The sequence below is a fragment of the Cebus imitator genome, unplaced genomic scaffold, assembly GCF_001604975.1.
Source record: "Cebus imitator isolate Cc_AM_T3 unplaced genomic scaffold, Cebus_imitator-1.0 Scaffold169, whole genome shotgun sequence".
NCBI classification, from domain to species: Eukaryota; Metazoa; Chordata; class Mammalia; order Primates; family Cebidae; genus Cebus; species Cebus imitator.
In genome coordinates, this window is record NW_016107484.1 from 3,438,336 (window position 1) to 3,455,861 (window position 17,526).

At 58.9% G+C, this 17,526-nt stretch overlaps 1 protein-coding gene and 1 long non-coding RNA gene across 25 annotated transcripts in view; both read right to left on the bottom strand.

Moving 5' to 3' along the window:
- The window catches only part of NCOR2 (nuclear receptor corepressor 2), a 245,887-nt gene that overhangs the window by 150,881 nt on the left and 77,480 nt on the right, over positions 1-17,526 (bottom strand). For all 24 annotated transcript variants that reach the window (XM_037744259.1, XM_017544426.2, XM_037744276.1 and 21 more), the window contains 2 exons: positions 11,619-11,746; positions 8,849-9,026 (listed from right to left, as the gene is read on the bottom strand). In XM_037744259.1, coding sequence (XP_037600187.1) covers positions 8,849-9,026; positions 11,619-11,746 — 306 coding nt within the window. The remainder of the gene's footprint in view (positions 1-8,848; positions 9,027-11,618; positions 11,747-17,526) is intronic.
- On the bottom strand, positions 421-5,798 carry LOC119473585. The gene is made up of 3 exons (XR_005202794.1): positions 5,431-5,798; positions 3,589-3,754; positions 421-2,895 (listed from the first exon to the last, which is right to left on the bottom strand). It is a non-coding gene; the product is annotated as an uncharacterized LOC119473585 (long non-coding RNA).

Here is a 17,526-nt window from a genome sequence, read left to right on the forward strand (position 1 = left end):
CCCAGGCAGTGCTGGGAGCATTCTCAGGATAAGGTTACAAAAAAAGACCAGTCCCCGCTGTGCAGCCCTGGGATCAAATCCCAGCCCCCTGTGCCACTCTCCAGTTCCGTGACCTCAAGCAGATCATTCAGCTGCTCCCTGCCTCAGCTTCTTCATCTGTACAATGGGGAGAACAGTTCGCACCTCCCAGGTCCTTGCGAGTCTTGAATGAGTTAATGGCTCCGAGCCTGGCGTGCCGTAAGCCAATAAATGCTGGCTGGGATGGTCCCCCCTACCCGGGCTCCAGGAACCCAGACCCCGCCCCGTGCCACCCTCAGGGCCAAGCCGGCAGCTGTTGGCAGACGAGGCCCGAAGCAGCGCCAGGCCACCACCTCCCCGCCCCCGCGGCAGCTGCACCCAGAGGACACAGGGTGCATTATTCCCAGGACAACTGCAGCCCGGGGGCCACCGGGTGTCCCCCCCACCTTGGGACTCGCAGAGGCTGTGTCATCCTCTGTCCACTCCTACATCCTCAGGGCCTCCGTCCTCCCCTCAACCCACAGAGCCCCAGCAAGGCCCACAGGCGCCAGGAGTCTTGGGGTCACACTAGGTTTGCCTCTGGCCTCTGTTACCATCTGAGATGTGGGGATAAGGACAGCAGGCACCTGGACAACCTGGGACTCCCTCCACACGTGTGGACTTCTCGAGGGAAATGCAGACAAGGGCTCATACGTCTCAGTCGTCCGACGTAGTCCTCTGTGCTCCTCAGGCCACCTCCCCCGGGGACTCAGCGCATCCCAGAGCTCCCCACGCCCCACGAAGCAGACCCCACCGCAGCCCTCCGAGGGAGTTGCTGCTTCATTTCCATTAGAGGAGGAAACCGGGAGCCTGGAGGCCACGGGGGCTGGATGCCAGAGGCCCTCACACTTTCCTATAAAGGGCCAGATGGTAAAAACACCTCGAGCTTTGAGGGCCACGAGGTCTGTCTCCTCTACTTGCCCCTGCCACTGTAGTGCAAAAGCAGCCACAGGTGATGGGGACTGAATGGGCGTGGCTGTGTGCCAATAAAACTTTATTTACAAAAACAGGCTGAGGGCCAGATTTGGAACTTGCTGGAGTTTGCTGGCCTCCTGTTCTAAGCAACTCGCAAGTCTTAATCCATGTAACTGCCACAACCACCATGGGAAGTGGATTACTGTCTGACGACATGCCGAAGGCACTCAGCACCCTACCTTGGAAGGTGCTGGAAGGGGGAGGCTGCAGGGGCGCCCACATCAGAAATGGGGTCCCAGCCACACATCCGTTCACCCCATAGAACCATGGGGCTGAGCATAAACACCAAAGCAGCACCCCTTCCAGGGACCCAGAGTGCAGGACCTCCAGAAATTAAAGGCAGTCCCTGGAAAAAGCCTCGGAAGTGTGTGTGCATGTCAGGGGGTGCGGGCTCACTGCTCCCCGGCAGGAGCACAAGCAGGGCCACGGGCACCCGACCCCACCCACAGCAAGCCGCGGACAGCTCATGCATCTGGCACCCCCGGGCCTTTGCGCAGGCTGGCTCTGCTGCCCGAAGTGCCCAACACCCCTTCTGTGCCAACTGACGTCAGACCCATGCCCCAATGCCACCGCCCAGCCCCTCACTGCAGTCCACCTCGGGGGCTTGGCTGGTCTCTCCCTGCAGCCCATGTCATTTCTTGAGGTTCTTAAGACGAATGGCAGCAGCAAGCATGGCACCCAGAGGCCGGCGGCACTACCAGCGACAAGAAACATCTCCGCTATCCCATCTCCGTGCTTCTAACCGGACCAAGAAGAGAGAGAGCACAGCAAGGACGAGGATGTGGAAGGGGGGCTCTGGGGACCGGGCCACCCCAAAACTGAGAGCAAACCACTCATCCAACCTGGGAATAATGCCCCAAAGCAACACTAACCAAAAGTAAGTTTCCATCCCCAGGACTAATGGGCAGCACCAGCAGAAGCAGCAGCTGGCAACCACTATTGACACTCGGAAAAGTTGCTGGAAACTTACTTCCTTTAAACTCTCCATGGATAACAGCTGTTGTCTTTAACAGGTTCTTCTTTAAGATTCGGGTTTAGCTTTGATTCACAGCAAAACTGCACAAGCCAGTCCATCACCTGATGAACAGGTAAGTAAAACGTGGCATATCCATACAATGCCATGTGAAGGGCCGGGCATGGAGGCCGAGGCAGGAGGATTGCTTGAGCCCAGGAGTTCAAGACCAGCCTGGGCAACGTAACAAGACCCCATCTTTTTTTTTTTTTTAAAGGATTGAAGCACTGACCCAGGCTACACCGTGGATGAAGCCCGAGAATATGCTGCTGAGTGAAAGCAGCCAGACATAAGAGGCTGCAGAGTGTACGATTCCACTTATATGAAATGTCCAGAATAGGCGAATCCACACAATGGACGAGTGTTTGCCAGGAAAAAGGAGGAGGGGTAGTGAGGAGTAACACAGCTTGGCTGTGTCCCCGCCCAAATCTCATCCTGAATTGTAGTTCCCATAATCCCCACGGTCGTGGGAGAGACCAAGGGAGGTCATTCAATAATGGGGGCGGTTTCCCCACAACCTGTTCTCGTGATAGAGTTCTCATGAGACCCGAGAGTTTTGTAAGCGCCTTTCCCCACTTTTGCTCTGCACGTTTCCTTGCTGCTGCCATGTGAAGAAGGGCGTGTTTGCTTCGCCTTCCATCAGGACTGCAAGTTTCCTGAGGCCTCCCCAGCCACGCTGAACCGTGAATCAATTAAACCTTTTTCTATTAGAAATTACTCAGTGTCAGGCATGTGTTTATTCACAGTGTGAGAACAGAACAGGGAGCGACTGATTAGTGATTAGTGTGGAGTTCTCTGTTTGGGGTGATGAGAATGTTCTGGAACTCGATAGAGGTGACAGCTGCACAACACTGTAAATGTCCGACAAGCCAATGAACTGTTACTTTAACGTGGTTACATTTACGTGAACCAGCCCTCAACTGAAAAATTAGAGGCAGACACGGGTTGCCAGGACCGCTTCCCCGGTGCTAGGTTTCCCGGAATGGGGGCTGAGGGAGCCCGGCGGTCAGGCCTGCAGGCACAGTCGCGATGACTGTCCACCTTCCCACCCAACCAAAGCCAAGGGAAGCAAAGCAACAAACTAATACACCTGCACAAGTTGCCAGGGTGCGGTTGGCACCATTTATCAGATGCCCCTGCTGTAAAACTTCAAGCCAATGTGAAGGAGAAAAGTTTATCATGCAAAATTGAAGACACAGAAGCAGAAAAGCCCTCCAGCTCCCCTATGCCAGCTCCAGGAAAAAGTGGGGCCCAGCTTCATGTACTCCCAGTCTAACCCCTACTCCAGTGACAGGTTCCAGGACAGGCATGGGCCCACTCATGGTGAGAAGAAAAAGCAGTTAAGGGCTAGAAATGTGGAGAGAAGGTGGGAGACTGCTCTTTTTTTGCTGGCCTTGAACCTAGGAGGAGGAATGCCTAGAGCCACCAGCTTCCTTCCTGCTAACACGCCAAGACCCCGTGAAAGATGGCAGAGCCAAGGGAAAACAGGCAGGTTCTCAGGACATTGTTTCACCCAGATCAAGCTGTACCTGAAGCTAACAAACCTGGACTTCAGTTATGTGAGCCAGAATTCATGTTTAAATTTGACAGGGGCTGTCTGTCCCCGTTCGGGATTTTCAGAGATGGTGGTATTTGTGATAATTCTAAAGTCCCCAAAACAAAGTTCAGTGAATTCCCAAGGAAGTCTTTGATGCCACAGAACTCCAGAAGCTGAAGGGCAGAGAAGCATCAGAAAACAGGAACACAGCAGGGCAGAGGGGGCAAACACAGAAACATCCCATCGAATTCCTGCCTCAGGCACCCAGCTGAATTCCGCACAGCAGACGCAGACGCCTCTGAGAGCACTCTCCCAGGCATGTTCCCTTGCTCACACTTTCCAAATCTCTTCACAGCCTGGAGCAATTACTGCGGCCAGGCTGGCCAGGCCCCAGCACCAACCCCGTCACGCTCCCCACCTTGTGGTCCAAGCAGAGAGGAGAGAGAGACAGACACAGAGACGGAGACAGACAGACAAAGAGGTCGAGAAACAGAAATGGACATGGATAGAGACAGAGAGAAATAGAGACAGAAAGAGACGTGGTAACAGAGACACAAAAAGAAAGAGATAGACACAGACAGACACAGAGACTAAGAGAGATCCCAGCGGGCGCACCGCAGGCAGAGGGATTCCTGACAAGGGGGAAAGCCAGGTAGGCAGAAAGAACCGCAGAGCAGCGGTAAGGGACACAGACCCTCCCAACCCACAGGCCCGAGGGTGCAGCCAGGCTGGAGAGGCTGGCAGGCAGCAGACTCAGCCCCCAGGCCTGCTCTCTGTGCAGACACAGAACACGCACGTGGCGGACAACAACGGCCCACTCAGGGGTTGGTCGCCCTCCAAGACTGGGCCCTGAGCTGCACACACACACACACACACACACATGCCACACACAGATGTGCACACACACACACCACACATACTACACAAAGACACGCATACACACACCACAAAGACACACACCACATAAACATACACACAGACATCACACACAGGCACACACACTCACACCCACACACACATACACCACAAACACACACAAACACCACACACACACACACCACACACACACACACCACAGACACACGCGCACACACACAGCACAGACACACACACACAGAGAGACACCACACACACACAGACACACACACCGCACACAAACACACATACTACACACAGACGCACACACACCACACATACTACACAAAGACACAGACACCACACACATACCACAAAGACATACACCACACAAAGATACACACACAGACACCACACAGACACACACACACACACCACACACACATACACACACCAGACACACCACAGACACACACACACGCACACTCACACATACACACACCACACAGACACACAGGCATGCACACACACACACACACATACACACACACACACACATACACACACAAACACACACACACACACACTGGCCTGCTGTCTACCCAGGCCTCTCCCAGGAGGCTGAGCTAAAACTCTCTCCTGCCTCTGTGACAACAACAGAGGACAGAGCGGCTTCCAGTGCTAATGGGGGTCCCGGGCAGAGGGAGGAGGGTACCCGCCAGAGAAACCAGAGGGGGCACAGAACAGCGGGTCAGCCTGGACGCAGGCCTGGGGTGCACTCCCAGCTGCCTAGGCCTGAATCCCATTCCCCCTCATTCAGCTCACTCAGCCGGGGCCTTCTACAAAAGCGGGTACCGACCCAGCCTCCCGCGGCTGGGAAGAGACCAGGGAATGACACTGCTGGCCGTGGCGTGGCTCAGGGAACATCACCTGCCATCACTGTCGGCGTTCTTATCGCCTGCACACGGGCCTCCCGATAAAGGACCTGTCTTACCCCAAGAGTCCACCATTCAATCCCATCGGCCTCCTCGGGCAGAGAAGGGGACACTGCAGGCCTGAGTGCGCCACCTCCCTCCCCCACCTGGCTCCCAGTGCCCACCGCCACCCCTACTCCTGCTGCAGAAGGAGGATCGCCTTTGTCCAGAGGCTGCTAAGGAGCTTAGGGTGCCCCAGGGCCGTGCAGGGAGGAGCCTGCTACACAGCTGGCCAGACACCCGGCTGCAACAGGATGAGGACGCCACCTGGCCACGGTCCCCACCCCAGCCTGGGCAGTCAGACGTGGCTGGGCGGCTGAGTGACCCTGGGGGACAGAAGCCTCTGGGGCCACTGCCTGCAATCTCCCCAGCAGCCCTGCCATCGGCGTCCTCTGTGGAAGCTGGAGAGAGAAAGCACCTCCAGCCTGGGCTGCCCTGAGCTTTACTGAAGCCACAACAAACTCCCACGGCAGCAGACTCCCACGGCAGCAGACTCCCACGGCAGCACACCACAGGTGCTTCATCTGTGCACAGCCTCCCCGCCACCGCCCTGCCACTGTCTAGGTTCCACTTTCTGTTTGAAAGGAGTGAAATCAAAGGGCTGTTCAGGGCACTGGAGGTGTGGCAGGCCCCAGGCTGGACACACACACGTGGGAAGTGTCGCTCTCCAGCCAAGAGGGCCACGGGCCAAGCACCCCCAGACACCCTTGTCCGGAGGTGGGTTGTGAGTTTCTGCAATGAACTGACGGCTCACAGGGCCCTGGACTCCAGGGGAGTCAGGGAAGGAGGGGGAGCAGATGGGGGTAGGCTTGGGGGAGCAAGGAGATGGGGGGGGGATGAATGGATGGGGAAGGGGCAAGGCCACCGGCGGGAGAGGAAGGTAGGCAGAACCCATGGGTGAGGGTAGCTTCAAGGTGGGGAGGGGTAGTAAGGAAAGCAAGGACAGATGGCCGCAGGCAGACGCAGACAGGCTGGGTGCAGCTGGGCAGCTCTGTGGTAGGGAAGGAGCCGCAGTGGATGAGCAGGGAGAGGTGACAAGAGGGAGGAAGCAGGGGGTGAAGGGGAGTGAGCAGGACAGGGGGCTGTTTGGGTGGAAAGAAAGGGAGGGAAGAAGGAGGGAGATGGAGGAGAGAAAGAAGGGGAGGAGGGGCAGGAGGGATGTGCTGGAAGGGCTGGGCCTGGGGCAGGGGCAGGGACAGGGGCAGGGATGCTGGCTCCGGTCCCCAAGGGGGCACTGCCCGAAGGAGAAGCCCCAGCACTGACACCAGTCCCAAATCCAGACTCAAGTGCAGGGTCCCAAGCCCCAGGCCACAGAGATCCCCTTCATGCCAGCAGGGATGCTGTGGTTGAATCTTACACCCCAGGAGGATGTGGTGGGGCTGCAGCCTCAGCCATGAACGGCCTCAAGGGTCCCCACAGGGCTGGCCACAGGTCTCCCTGCCACGCAGGCCCTGAAGGGCAGCCTGGACTGGAAGGAGAGAGGGACGGAGGAATGTGCCTGAGGGGAGGGCGCTCCTGAGGGGTGGGCGCTCTAGCCGAGGGCGTAGCCAGCGCAAAGCCCCCAGGCGGGAATGTGCCTGCGTGTTTGTGGAGCTCCAGGGTGGTCTGGGAGGCTGCACCTGAGGGGCTGAGAGGACTGCAGGGAGATGAGCTCAGGGAGGTGATGGGGCTGGATCATGCCAGACCTGCAGGCCATGACAAGGATTTTTGGCTTTTTCCTGCTTGATACAAGAGCCACGGATGGTTTGGAGCACAGGGGGACATATGGGGGGACACCCCCCGGGTGACACAAGCGTCTGCCTTTACAAGAGCCCTCTGGCTGCTGCTTGGAGGAAAAACTGAAGGGGGAAGAGGGAGGCCGCAGCAGGGAGATCCGGGAGGAGGCCACTTCAACGTTCCCAGCGAGCAGTGACGCGCTCAGGTGGCCTCAGGTGTGGGCTGAAGGCTGGAACTGGGATACCTTAGGGCAGAGGCGTCAGAATTTGCCGATGGGCAGGAGAGCAGGGAGGTAGCCAGGGAGGAGGCCTAGTGGCAGCAAAGACGCGGCTGCATCTGCCTGGAAGGCACTCAGGTGCCTGCGGTCTGTTGGCCAGGAGTTGATTAACTGACCACCTTCCCGTGACAACTTGATGGAGGGGGTTGGGGGTGCCCCAGCAGCAGGAGGCCAAGCCAACCAACGAACACACAGACACCCTAGCCCCTCCCTGCCCTGCCCCACAGGCAGCCCTGAGGGCACCTGGCAGGTGTGCAGATGGCGGGCCACAGCCATGAGAGCAGGAGGGGAGTCCGGCCATCCCAGCCCCAGGACGGAGCCCACCTCCTGCCAGCCCAAGCCCAACCCAGGGATGTACCAGGGCCCATGCGGGCACCCTCTCTCCCCAGCAGAAGGCTGACTTTGGCCCTGCAGCCAGGCTGCCACCCATGCAAGCTCCTGGGTGCCAAGCAGCTCCCAGGCACGGGACCCACAGCCAAGCCCTCTATGCAGATGACCAGGTGACACCCTGCACACCAGCTCCCAGACCGGCGAGGAAGAAACGGGGCTCCGAGAGGCACAAGGGCTGCACAGCCGTGGAGGTGGGGGTGTTAGAAGTCGTGCCTGGGCCCCCTGAGGGCAGATGGATGGAGGGCCCTGGGATGGGTGAGTGCCCCGGTGAGGCCTGGGGCCACCCGCAATGCCAGGCAGCCCCACATGGAGAGGCAGACGAGCCTAAAGTCGTCCGGCTACCCCTACCCAAAGCTCAGCCATGGTCCCTCACACCTGGTGGCTGCAGACTCAACCCGGGCCAGCCCAGTGCCACATGGCGCCCCGAGGAGTGGCCAGACTGGGCAGTGGAAGGAGGCTTTGTTGCTCTAGGGGTCAGGCCATGTCCTATCCAAGTACCACCTTCAGTGCTGAGCCAACTCTGCCCATCTCACTCTGGGGGACTCTGGAGTCTCCCCTCCCTGCCGCTTAAGAATCCAGAAGCCCCAGGGGCCTGGCAGAGCCCTGAACTGAACGCCTCACAGGTCGGGGTTCAAGGCCCAGGGGGCTGCCTGCTATGTAGGGCTGGAGGCATGGGTCACTGAGCCCCCCATTCCAAGCAAGCACAGAATCAAGCCACCCACCCTCAGTGAAGCTCTCGGAATGTGCTAAAAGCTGAACGCCGACCACAGGACGGTCCTGACCCCCATCAGAGGGCAGCTCTCTGCTCCTTGGCGCCCCCGGCCCTCCCATCTCAGCTCTCCCCTCCCTTACTCCAGCTGCCCCTGACCACAAGCCTATGCCTGCCCCAGGGCCTTTGTACCTGCTGCTTGGCCCCCCAGAACACTTTCCCCACTTCTTCCCACGCTCGGGCAGCTCCAGAGAGACCTGCTGTCTGCCCTCCTCCTGCCACCCAGCTCCGGGCACCCAGTGCTCGCCCACCTCCGAGGAGCTCCCGGCTGGGGGCCCGGGCTTACCTTGGTGAGGTCCTCGGATCCCCCAGGCTGCCCTGCGGCCAGCAGGGGTGACGGTCGCAGCAGGGGGTCGGGCAGCAGCTCCAGCCGAGGGCGCTTGCTTTCAATGAACTCCATCTCTGACTTGCCCAGCTCGGGCAGGTACGAGTGGGACTCTGGCCGCAGGTGGAGCTCCTGGGACCTGTGGGAGGGGAGGCAGGCGGCGTCACAGGGAGAATGCGGCTCTGAGAACGCCCGAGGTCCCGGCCGCCTCTGCACATACCCCCTACTGTGCGCCGTGCTCTGTGTGGTCCTGCGGGAAGGTGCTCACGGGATCCCACCTCCCATGGCCCCACAGCAGGGCAGGACTGCAGTGCGGCGCTGCCTTCCTTCAGGTCCACGCTCACCGAGGACATTTACAGGGAGGGAGGGCGCTACAGTGGCACTACAATGCCCCAGAGTGACTGCCCCTCCCTCGCCACTCAGGGTGGTCGGTGCACCAGCTCACCGTCCCCACCTGGGGCTGGCTACAAATGCGGAATCTCCAGTCCCGCCCGAGACCTACTGAGTCAGGCTCCAAATCTTAGCAAGACCCCCCGGTGGTTCACAGGCACAGCCCGTCTGGGAGACGCTGTGGGCCTCGCGCAGATAACAGCACCCGTGACACCGTTTCCCTGCCACCCACGCCGCGCAGACATCGCTGGCCGATCGCGGAACTCCTGCGGAACCTGGCCCCGCCACCTCTCAACTCGGCCCAGCAGCCCGGACTCCCCACTGACAGGCCCTCCTGAACCCTCCTCCGCAGTGTGCCCAGAGAGCACGTGGCCCTGCCTAGCTCGGCACACCCCACGGAGCTGGGACTCCTGGCCTCCACCTCTCGGGCTCCAGCCATCACCCACCACAAAGAGCCTGAACATGGCCCTTGCTAAAATGCTTTTCCCAGAGGCTGAGCAGGGAATGCATGGCCATTCCCCTCCTGCACGGGCCCTGCCTGGCCTGGTCCTCGATGACCCCCCGCTGCACTCCGGCCCCAGGGCCTTTGCACCTGCTGGGCTCTGCCTGGAGCATCGGGGCCGCAGGCCCTCCATATGGGCTCCTCCCCTTCAAGTTTTGGTGCAGATGGCACCTCCTTGCCCCAGGCCAGACCCCACCTCACCTGTCCACTGCCCTCCCCGTGTGCTTGGTGGCCACAGGTGTTTCCTGGCCGCCCCCCACCCCCACCCCGGAATGAGGCAGGGTGGTTCACCTGTCTTGCTTGTGGCTGCCCCCAGGGACTGGCACACAGTAGGCGTTCAATCAGTGCCTGTAGACTGACTGAATGCTGCCAACTGCAGCCCGGGCTGGGGCTCTGTTGCTGCCCCCGTGGGGGCGAGGCCACCACCTCTCTGTGCCCACCTCCCTGGAGGGTCCTCAAGTCCTCGTCCCTCCAAAGCTGGGCCCCAAGACATCCCCTCTTCATGGCCCAGAACCTAGGGCTTTGCCATCACGAGGTGCTTGGCAAGAAGTGCACGGTGGTGTTTTCACTTAAAACACGACAGAGGCGCCACGGTGGCCGGAGAAACATCCTCCCAAATTCACGGCCACTGAAACCTCAAAATGAGACCTTCTTTGGACCTAGGGTCACTGAACATGGAATTAAGATGAGGCCATCGTGGATTAGGATGACTGCGGTCCTTACAACAGGACCAGAGAACACAGGGACAGAAGCGGAGACGGCCATGTGAGACAGGCGCAGGCGGAGGCCGAGATCTGAGCGAGCAGCCACAGCCAGGGGACACCCGGGGCCGTCAGAAGCTGGTGGGACAGAAAAGCATCCCCCCCTCGAGCCTTCTGAGGGGCGTGGCCCTGCAGATGCTCTGAATTCAGATCATAGGAATGCACTTCTGTGGCTTGAAGCCACCCAGTTTGTGGCACGTGGTGACAGCAGCCCCAGAAAACCAATCCTGGTACCAAAGGCAGGCTGCCTTGGCCTCCCCTCCTCCTCTAGATGCCAGCGCACACCCAGTCCCCCAGCCCCGCCTGCCCCGGGAGACCAGGCGTGGCCCTGGGACGCCTCTGTGGTGTCATGAAGGGCTGTGGCCTGGGGCCCAGGGCCCCGAATTCTAGTCCTGGCTGAGTAAACAAGGGTCCATCCCTCAACCTGGCCACCTCAGCTGCTCCATCTGAGAAACAGGCACAATGCCCCGCACCTCAGGGTCTCCAGCAGAAGTTTCTGGAGAAGGTGGAAGAAAGAACGTGGCCTAAAATGTGTGCACGGAGAGCTGGCTCCGGCTCCAGTCCTGGCCCTCCCCACCCCATCTCCCTCCCACCCCCACCTCCCTCCCACCCCACCTCCCTCCCACCCCCACCTCACTTTTCATTCTCCTCCCACCTGGATTAGGGAAAGTAAGGCTGGCCCAGCACAGGCACACACCGGAGAGCGTCCTCTGCCAGCTGGAGAAGACGGAGGAATGGGGGGGGGAAGGGAGGGGTCCCGGAGCACCAGGTGTGGACTGGAACCTTCCCACAGCGGCCCAGCCCTGCTGCAGCCCCGCTCGGTGGTCCCCTCTCCTGCCCAAACCCGCAGAGGCCACTGAAGGTCCAGGCTGGAAGGCCGAGGGCCACATGGCTCTTCCCTGCTGGTCCCCATCCTCAACCCGAGTCACGGCCACACCAGGTCAAGGGTGAGCCCTCGGCCCCAAACCCCCTCATTTCACAGGCCCCTGCGTGCTCCTGCTCCGCCACCGGCCTCTGCCTCTCTATCTGAGACGGAGCTCCCATGACCAGGACGCAGAGGCAGCGAGCCTCTCCTCACCGTTCATTCCCAGGCTGGAACTCGGACAGCAGGGAGGGCCTCCGCCGCTGGGGCTGGATGATGGAGCCGGGCGACAGGTGGGAGGCATAGTCGCGGGAGTGGTGCTGGTAGTCCAGGAGCCCGACGTCCTGCGGGAGGGAAGAGAGGAGCGGTGAGTGCCAGTGGGCACGGGCATGGCGGGGCACGGGCATGGTGGGGCAAGGCCATGGATATCTCTCTCCTGTCCTGGGCAGACAAGCCCACGTCCCCGCAGGGAACTTTAGGGACCGACTGGCCAGAGGCTACCCCTGGGCGGAAGCCAAGGAGGAGAAGGAACACAGCTGGCTGAACGGCCCTGGGCTGCGCCCCTCCCACACAGCCTCTCAGAGACCCACGATCATGCCCACCTTCCAGATGAGACCGCTGAGCCCGCAGCGCTGACGGGCCGTCCGAGGCCACAGGCTGCTACAGGCCTGGAACCACCCACCTGCAAAACCTGTTCCAGCCACGCTGGCATTGATGGGGGGCCAGGCAGAGGAGAAGAGGCTGTCTCCACTTTTCTACCCTCCCACCCCATGCCGCCACTGCCGGGCAGCAGATCCCTCCAGCCTGAGGAGTTGAAGCTCGGAAATGCGGCCCTGGGAAGACAGGACTGAAGACGCGCGCGGGGCAGCATGGCGTGCAAACACAGACGTGCTGGCAGCGGCCACAGCTGGAAACAGGTGCAACCGAAGTGCCCAGTCCTTGGCGAGGGGGTAAGTGATGCCCACGAAAGTGGGGGTAAGTGATGCCCAAGACAGGGAACGAGGCTCTGGCCTCACTCGCCGGGGTAAGGATGGACGGTGGCAATGATGGTGGCAGACACTGACTGCCAGAGAGGCCTAAACACCAGGTTTCAGAACCAAGCACCCCGACCCCAAGCCCATACCGCAGGGAAGGCTCTGTCCCAGCCAGGAGGGTAAGCCTCAGGCAAAGCCGCCTCCTTTAATACGTCACCTTCCATGTGACGAAGACTCTCCTTGCCCACACCTGAGTCAAGCTCCTCTGACCCATCCTCTCTGCACGGGGCCTCGACCTTGGCCTTGCGGGGCTCCGCTCCGCTGCGGGAATCCTGCTAAGTCAGTTTAGAGGAACCCCCACCCTCAAGCGCTCCTCGGAGTGATTTTCCATCCACCGACCCCTCCCTCTGCACAGCGGCTGTGAGGCTCCAGCTGTCTTGGCCGAATCTGGAGCGGAGCCCGGACTCTCTCCCTGATTGTGACAGTCCTGACACTGATAGCACAATTGTCCTGAAAAACGAATTCCTACTTAACAAGTGTCCAGATACTTTATTAGCACATTATTCGTTGTCTTGGGGTGGGGGGGGAGGCTCAACATCAACAAATGAGATACATCCCGGTTGCCAAATACACTCAGATTTGAGAAACATTAAACTGTGTTTAAAAAAAAAACAAAACAACAACAACAGAAAACAAACAAAAAAACAGTAACAGCCTCTCAAACAAAACAAGACGGGGTTCACTCATGCGCCAATCCCGATCGGTTACTTCTGTCTGCCTGGAACACTCATTTTCGCTGTTTGCGGCCATCAGTTAGTGATGTCTGACATAGGTAAGGCTTCGGAGAGTGAAGTCACCTTTAGAGCAGGTGACTTCGTTTCTTCTTGTCACCTTTTTAAACTTTTCCCAATTTTCCATAAAAGTCTAGTCATTCTTTTGTTGTCTGGCTTTTAACAAAGCAGTTATTTTTTGCAAAGAGAATCAGACGGTGCAGGTAGGTGTGATAGTGTACCTGCTGCAGACCCAACAAAATCAGCCCCTAGAGCAGGGGCCCGGGGCCAGGGAGGATGAGGGAGCGGGACCCACCGGGACCCCAGCAGCCTCTGAAGCTGGAAACAGGGAAGGGACCTCGCTGGGCAGTCCAATGTAGATACCAAGAGCTGTAAGGCCTCCAACGGAAGGTATGTCTTTGGCCCTGTTATTCGAACCCTCTGGGCCTCAGTTTCTCCTCTTTGAAATGGGTGTCCAGCCCAGATTAAAGGAGGCCTGCACCTCCTACACTCAACTCCTTCACCTCTCCAAGGGACTTCCACCGAGGCTGAGGGCAGCCTCCGGAAGGCAGAAAAGGCATGGGCCTCCTCCCGAATCCCACACTGTCTAGTATAAGATGCCAGGTGCTCCCAGGGGAGAAGGGAGAAGCCAGGGTGGGAGGAAAGGAGCGGAGGAGGCCACTGGGTGGACGACGACACAGCTGCCAGGCAGAGACCTCGCCACACACGCAGAGGTGTGAGAGGAAAGCATCAAGCCTCACACACTGCCAGGGGGACCCTCTTCACCCAGGTCTCCCACACCAAGGCCAAGTGGGCAGAGAGGCAGGGCAGATGGTCCAGTCCCTGGGGAGAGGGCCTTGGCCAGATGGCGCCACAGCCGTCGACTGTGGTGGAGGAGGCCCCAGGCCTCTACATGGACCCTCTGCCTCAGTTTCCAAATTTAGGAGATCCTCCGAGGAGCATCTTAGGGGCCATTTACGCCCAGAATGCGTGGGCATTTTGTTACTGGACCCTAAACCCTGGGAGGCCCAAGGTCCACACTGGCCCCCACCACTGGGCTTGAAGCAGGTGACCAGGGTTGAGCCCAGAGACTGCCCCCACACAAGTGCCCGGAAGCTCTAGGGGAAGGCAAGACTTGGGGAGACCCCACAAGAGAAACTGAAACTGACCCGAGGTGGGCCTGGGGGTCCCATGAGCTGGAATACACCCCAGCTGGAAGCCACCCACCATGCTTCCGAGCAGGAGAGCTCCCCACACGAAACAGTAATCATAAGAAACAACAATAATACCTCTGCCTACTGTGTGCACCTGCAGCTAAATGCTTTACATATATTCATTAATTTCACCTGTACAGGAACCCTGTAAGGGGGGGTATTATGAGTAGCCCCAAATAAAGATGAAAACAGAGGCACAGAGAGGGTACATGGGTTGTCCAAGTCACACAACAATAAGGGGATACGTTCTAAGAAGCAAGGCGAAGGCTAAACTGACTTTCTAAGGAGGGACAAGAGGAGACAGGCCCCAGGCTCTGAACCTGTCTCTGGAGGACAACAGCGGACCTGACTCAGGGAGAGGGAGCCGGACCCCGCTGCTCATAAAGGGAGGCAGGAAGAGCCCGTGCAGGTGATGCCCCCGCCCTCCGCCTCGGAGGGCTTCCACCCTGCCTCGGAGGGCTTCTACCCGGCAAGGGCACCTCTGAAGCTGGAAATCAGGGCCACCAATAAATCAATAAATTACACCCTTAAAACTCCTGGGGAAGGTGGCAGGCCCCCTGGAAAAGCCATGCACCCAGGAGGGAATCCCAGCTGGTGCCTCCTTGGCTGGGCCCCAAGGGTGGAGAGGAGTGGCTGGGGGCAGCGAGCAGAAAGGGGTTAGATTCCAGGGGATGTTTGAGGGCTGGTTGTGAGCAGTTCCTTGGCGGGAGAGGAGTGCCCTCTCTGGCCCCTGGATAGAGCTCCCTACTCCAGAAGGAGCCCTACTTACTTGGGTGCTCCTTAGGAGCTCCTTAATCTGCACCTATCAACTAATTCCATCCTCACAATCTTAAAAACATCCTTGCTCAATTAATAAGGAAACTGAGGCACAGGGTGGTAAGTCTACTCGCCCCAGATTTCACAGCTAGGACACTACTGGGGCAGGATGTAAATATAAGCAGTCTGGCTCCAGAAGGGAATGTTTGGGGCTGCACACTGAAAGCAAAGGCAGAATTCAGCCTGGTCCTAGACTCTGGATTTATGGGTCTCTCTTGGAATGATAGCAGCTACTGTCAGGAGAGCACCCACCTCAGGACCTTTGCACATGCTCTTCCTGCTGCCTGGAACATTCCTCAGCCAGATTCCCACACGCCTGGCCCTCTCCCTCACTCCAAGTTCAGCTCCAAAGGCAGCTTCTCCCTGCCCCTCTACTTAAATCTGGGCTCCCCCAACCTTCCTCTCGTCTCCTTCCTAAATTGCCGTTCTCCATGAGGAGGTCAGTGCCCTGAGACAGGTAAGTATTTACTTGTTCTGTTCACAGCTGCACTGCGAGAGCCCCGAAGAGGACGGGCACGAGACGCCAGGTAAGTATCTGCTGGATGGACGGAGGGAGGGAGGGATGGACGGAGGGAGGGAGGGATGGATGGAGGGAGGGCAGGAGGGAGGGAGGGACGGAGGGAGGGAGGGAGGGACGGAGGGAGGGCGGGAGGGAGGGATGGATCTCCCAGCATGGGAGCTCCCACCAGCCTCACTTTTGAAGGCCAGATCATCCCTCCACAGCCTCTTAAAAGCCGTCACCAAGCATCAGGGACTGAGCTGGAAGAGGGGCCATGAAGCTAACAGAGGGACCCCCAACTCAGGGCACTCAGGACACTACAAAGCCTCCCATAGTCACCTCTCCCAGCGATTCCCACGCACCCACTTGCCCTGGCCTGGCCCGGCCCAGGCAGTCTCTGGGGTCTGGGAGCCTTGGCGCAGGGCAGTACTGCTCCACCAGAAGTCTGCGACTTTGCTAATTCCAACAAGGTGGGCACAGAACATGACGGTCTGCAGACCTCTGGCATCCAAGGACATGACCAACTCTGACACCACCGGACCGGGCCTGGCTGAGCCCCTGCGTCTGTGCAATGGGACCCTGGATCGATTTTTGACAAACTGGAAATGAAACAGACCGGTCCCTCCCACAGAGAATCTGATAAGCGCTCATCTAGGTCGAGAGTCAGCACACTCGGGCTCAACACCAAAGCAGGGCTAGCCAGCGGCGTCCAGTGACCCGGCGCATGCCACACCCACTCCCTGACTCCCGGGCCAAGCTGCTTTCACACCGCAGGGGCCTCGAAGGAGGGGCAGCACGGCCCAAAAAGCCTGAAATATTTACATAGAAGGTGTTTGCACCCCTGCCCTAGGGGCAAAGCCCAAAGTGTCCCCTCGGGGTGAGATGGGAGGCTACAAAGGCGATGTTGTAATAACAGCGTCATTGTTAGGTTATTGATCATATCAAATGTCTGCTTACTCTGTCCATACCCTGTTTGAAGGGCTCTGCACCTAACAACTAATTCCATCCTCAAAAACCACTCTTGTTCAACTGATGAGGAAACTGAGGCACAGGGCAGTAAGGCCACCTGCTCTGGTTTCACAGCTAGGAGACCACTGGGGCAGGATACACACGCAAGCAATATGGCTCCAGAACTGGTGCTATGAACCACTCTTCAAAACTGCAGCACAGAGAGGTTAAGTAACTTGCCCAAGGCCACGCAGCAGAAAGGGGTCACACTGGGATTCCGACTCCGTGTCTCTGCTTTTAACTGCATTTGATTCAGCCCAAGGTCTGGAGGAGCTCCAGAGCATTCAGGGGTCCCAGAGGACTTGAAGAAGAAGGCAGAATCAAACTGGGCCACAGAAAGCCTGAAAGGAGGCCAGGAGAGAAGGATGCGTTGCTTTCCGGGAAAACAAAAGTTGTGAGCATTTTGTTACTGGACCCTCAACCCTGGAGAACCTCAGTTCCCCACCCTCAGGGAGACCCATGGGGTCCTGCCACTGTCATGAAGGGAAGCTGGGCCTGAGGATGGAGGGAACGGGGCACAGAGGGATGCGGCAGGTGGGAAGGGGGGCCAGGCTGATGCCCACAGAGCACTGGAGCATGGCCGAGGCTGTGTCAGGAAACCCAGGGGCTTCCCATGGTCTCCGGGGTCAGGCCTCTGCCTGCAAGCACTCCCGAAGGGAAGCCTCCCATTTGCACTGGGAACCAGTCAGCAGCAGTCCGCTGAGGACGCAGAGCAGAGCACGGGCAGAGGCGGCTTCCACGCCTATGCCATCCAGCTCAGGCTCCACATCCACAGTCCTGTGGTCCCCACGGGGAAGACGCCCGGGCTCCACATCCACGGTCCTGTGGTCCCCACGGGGAAGA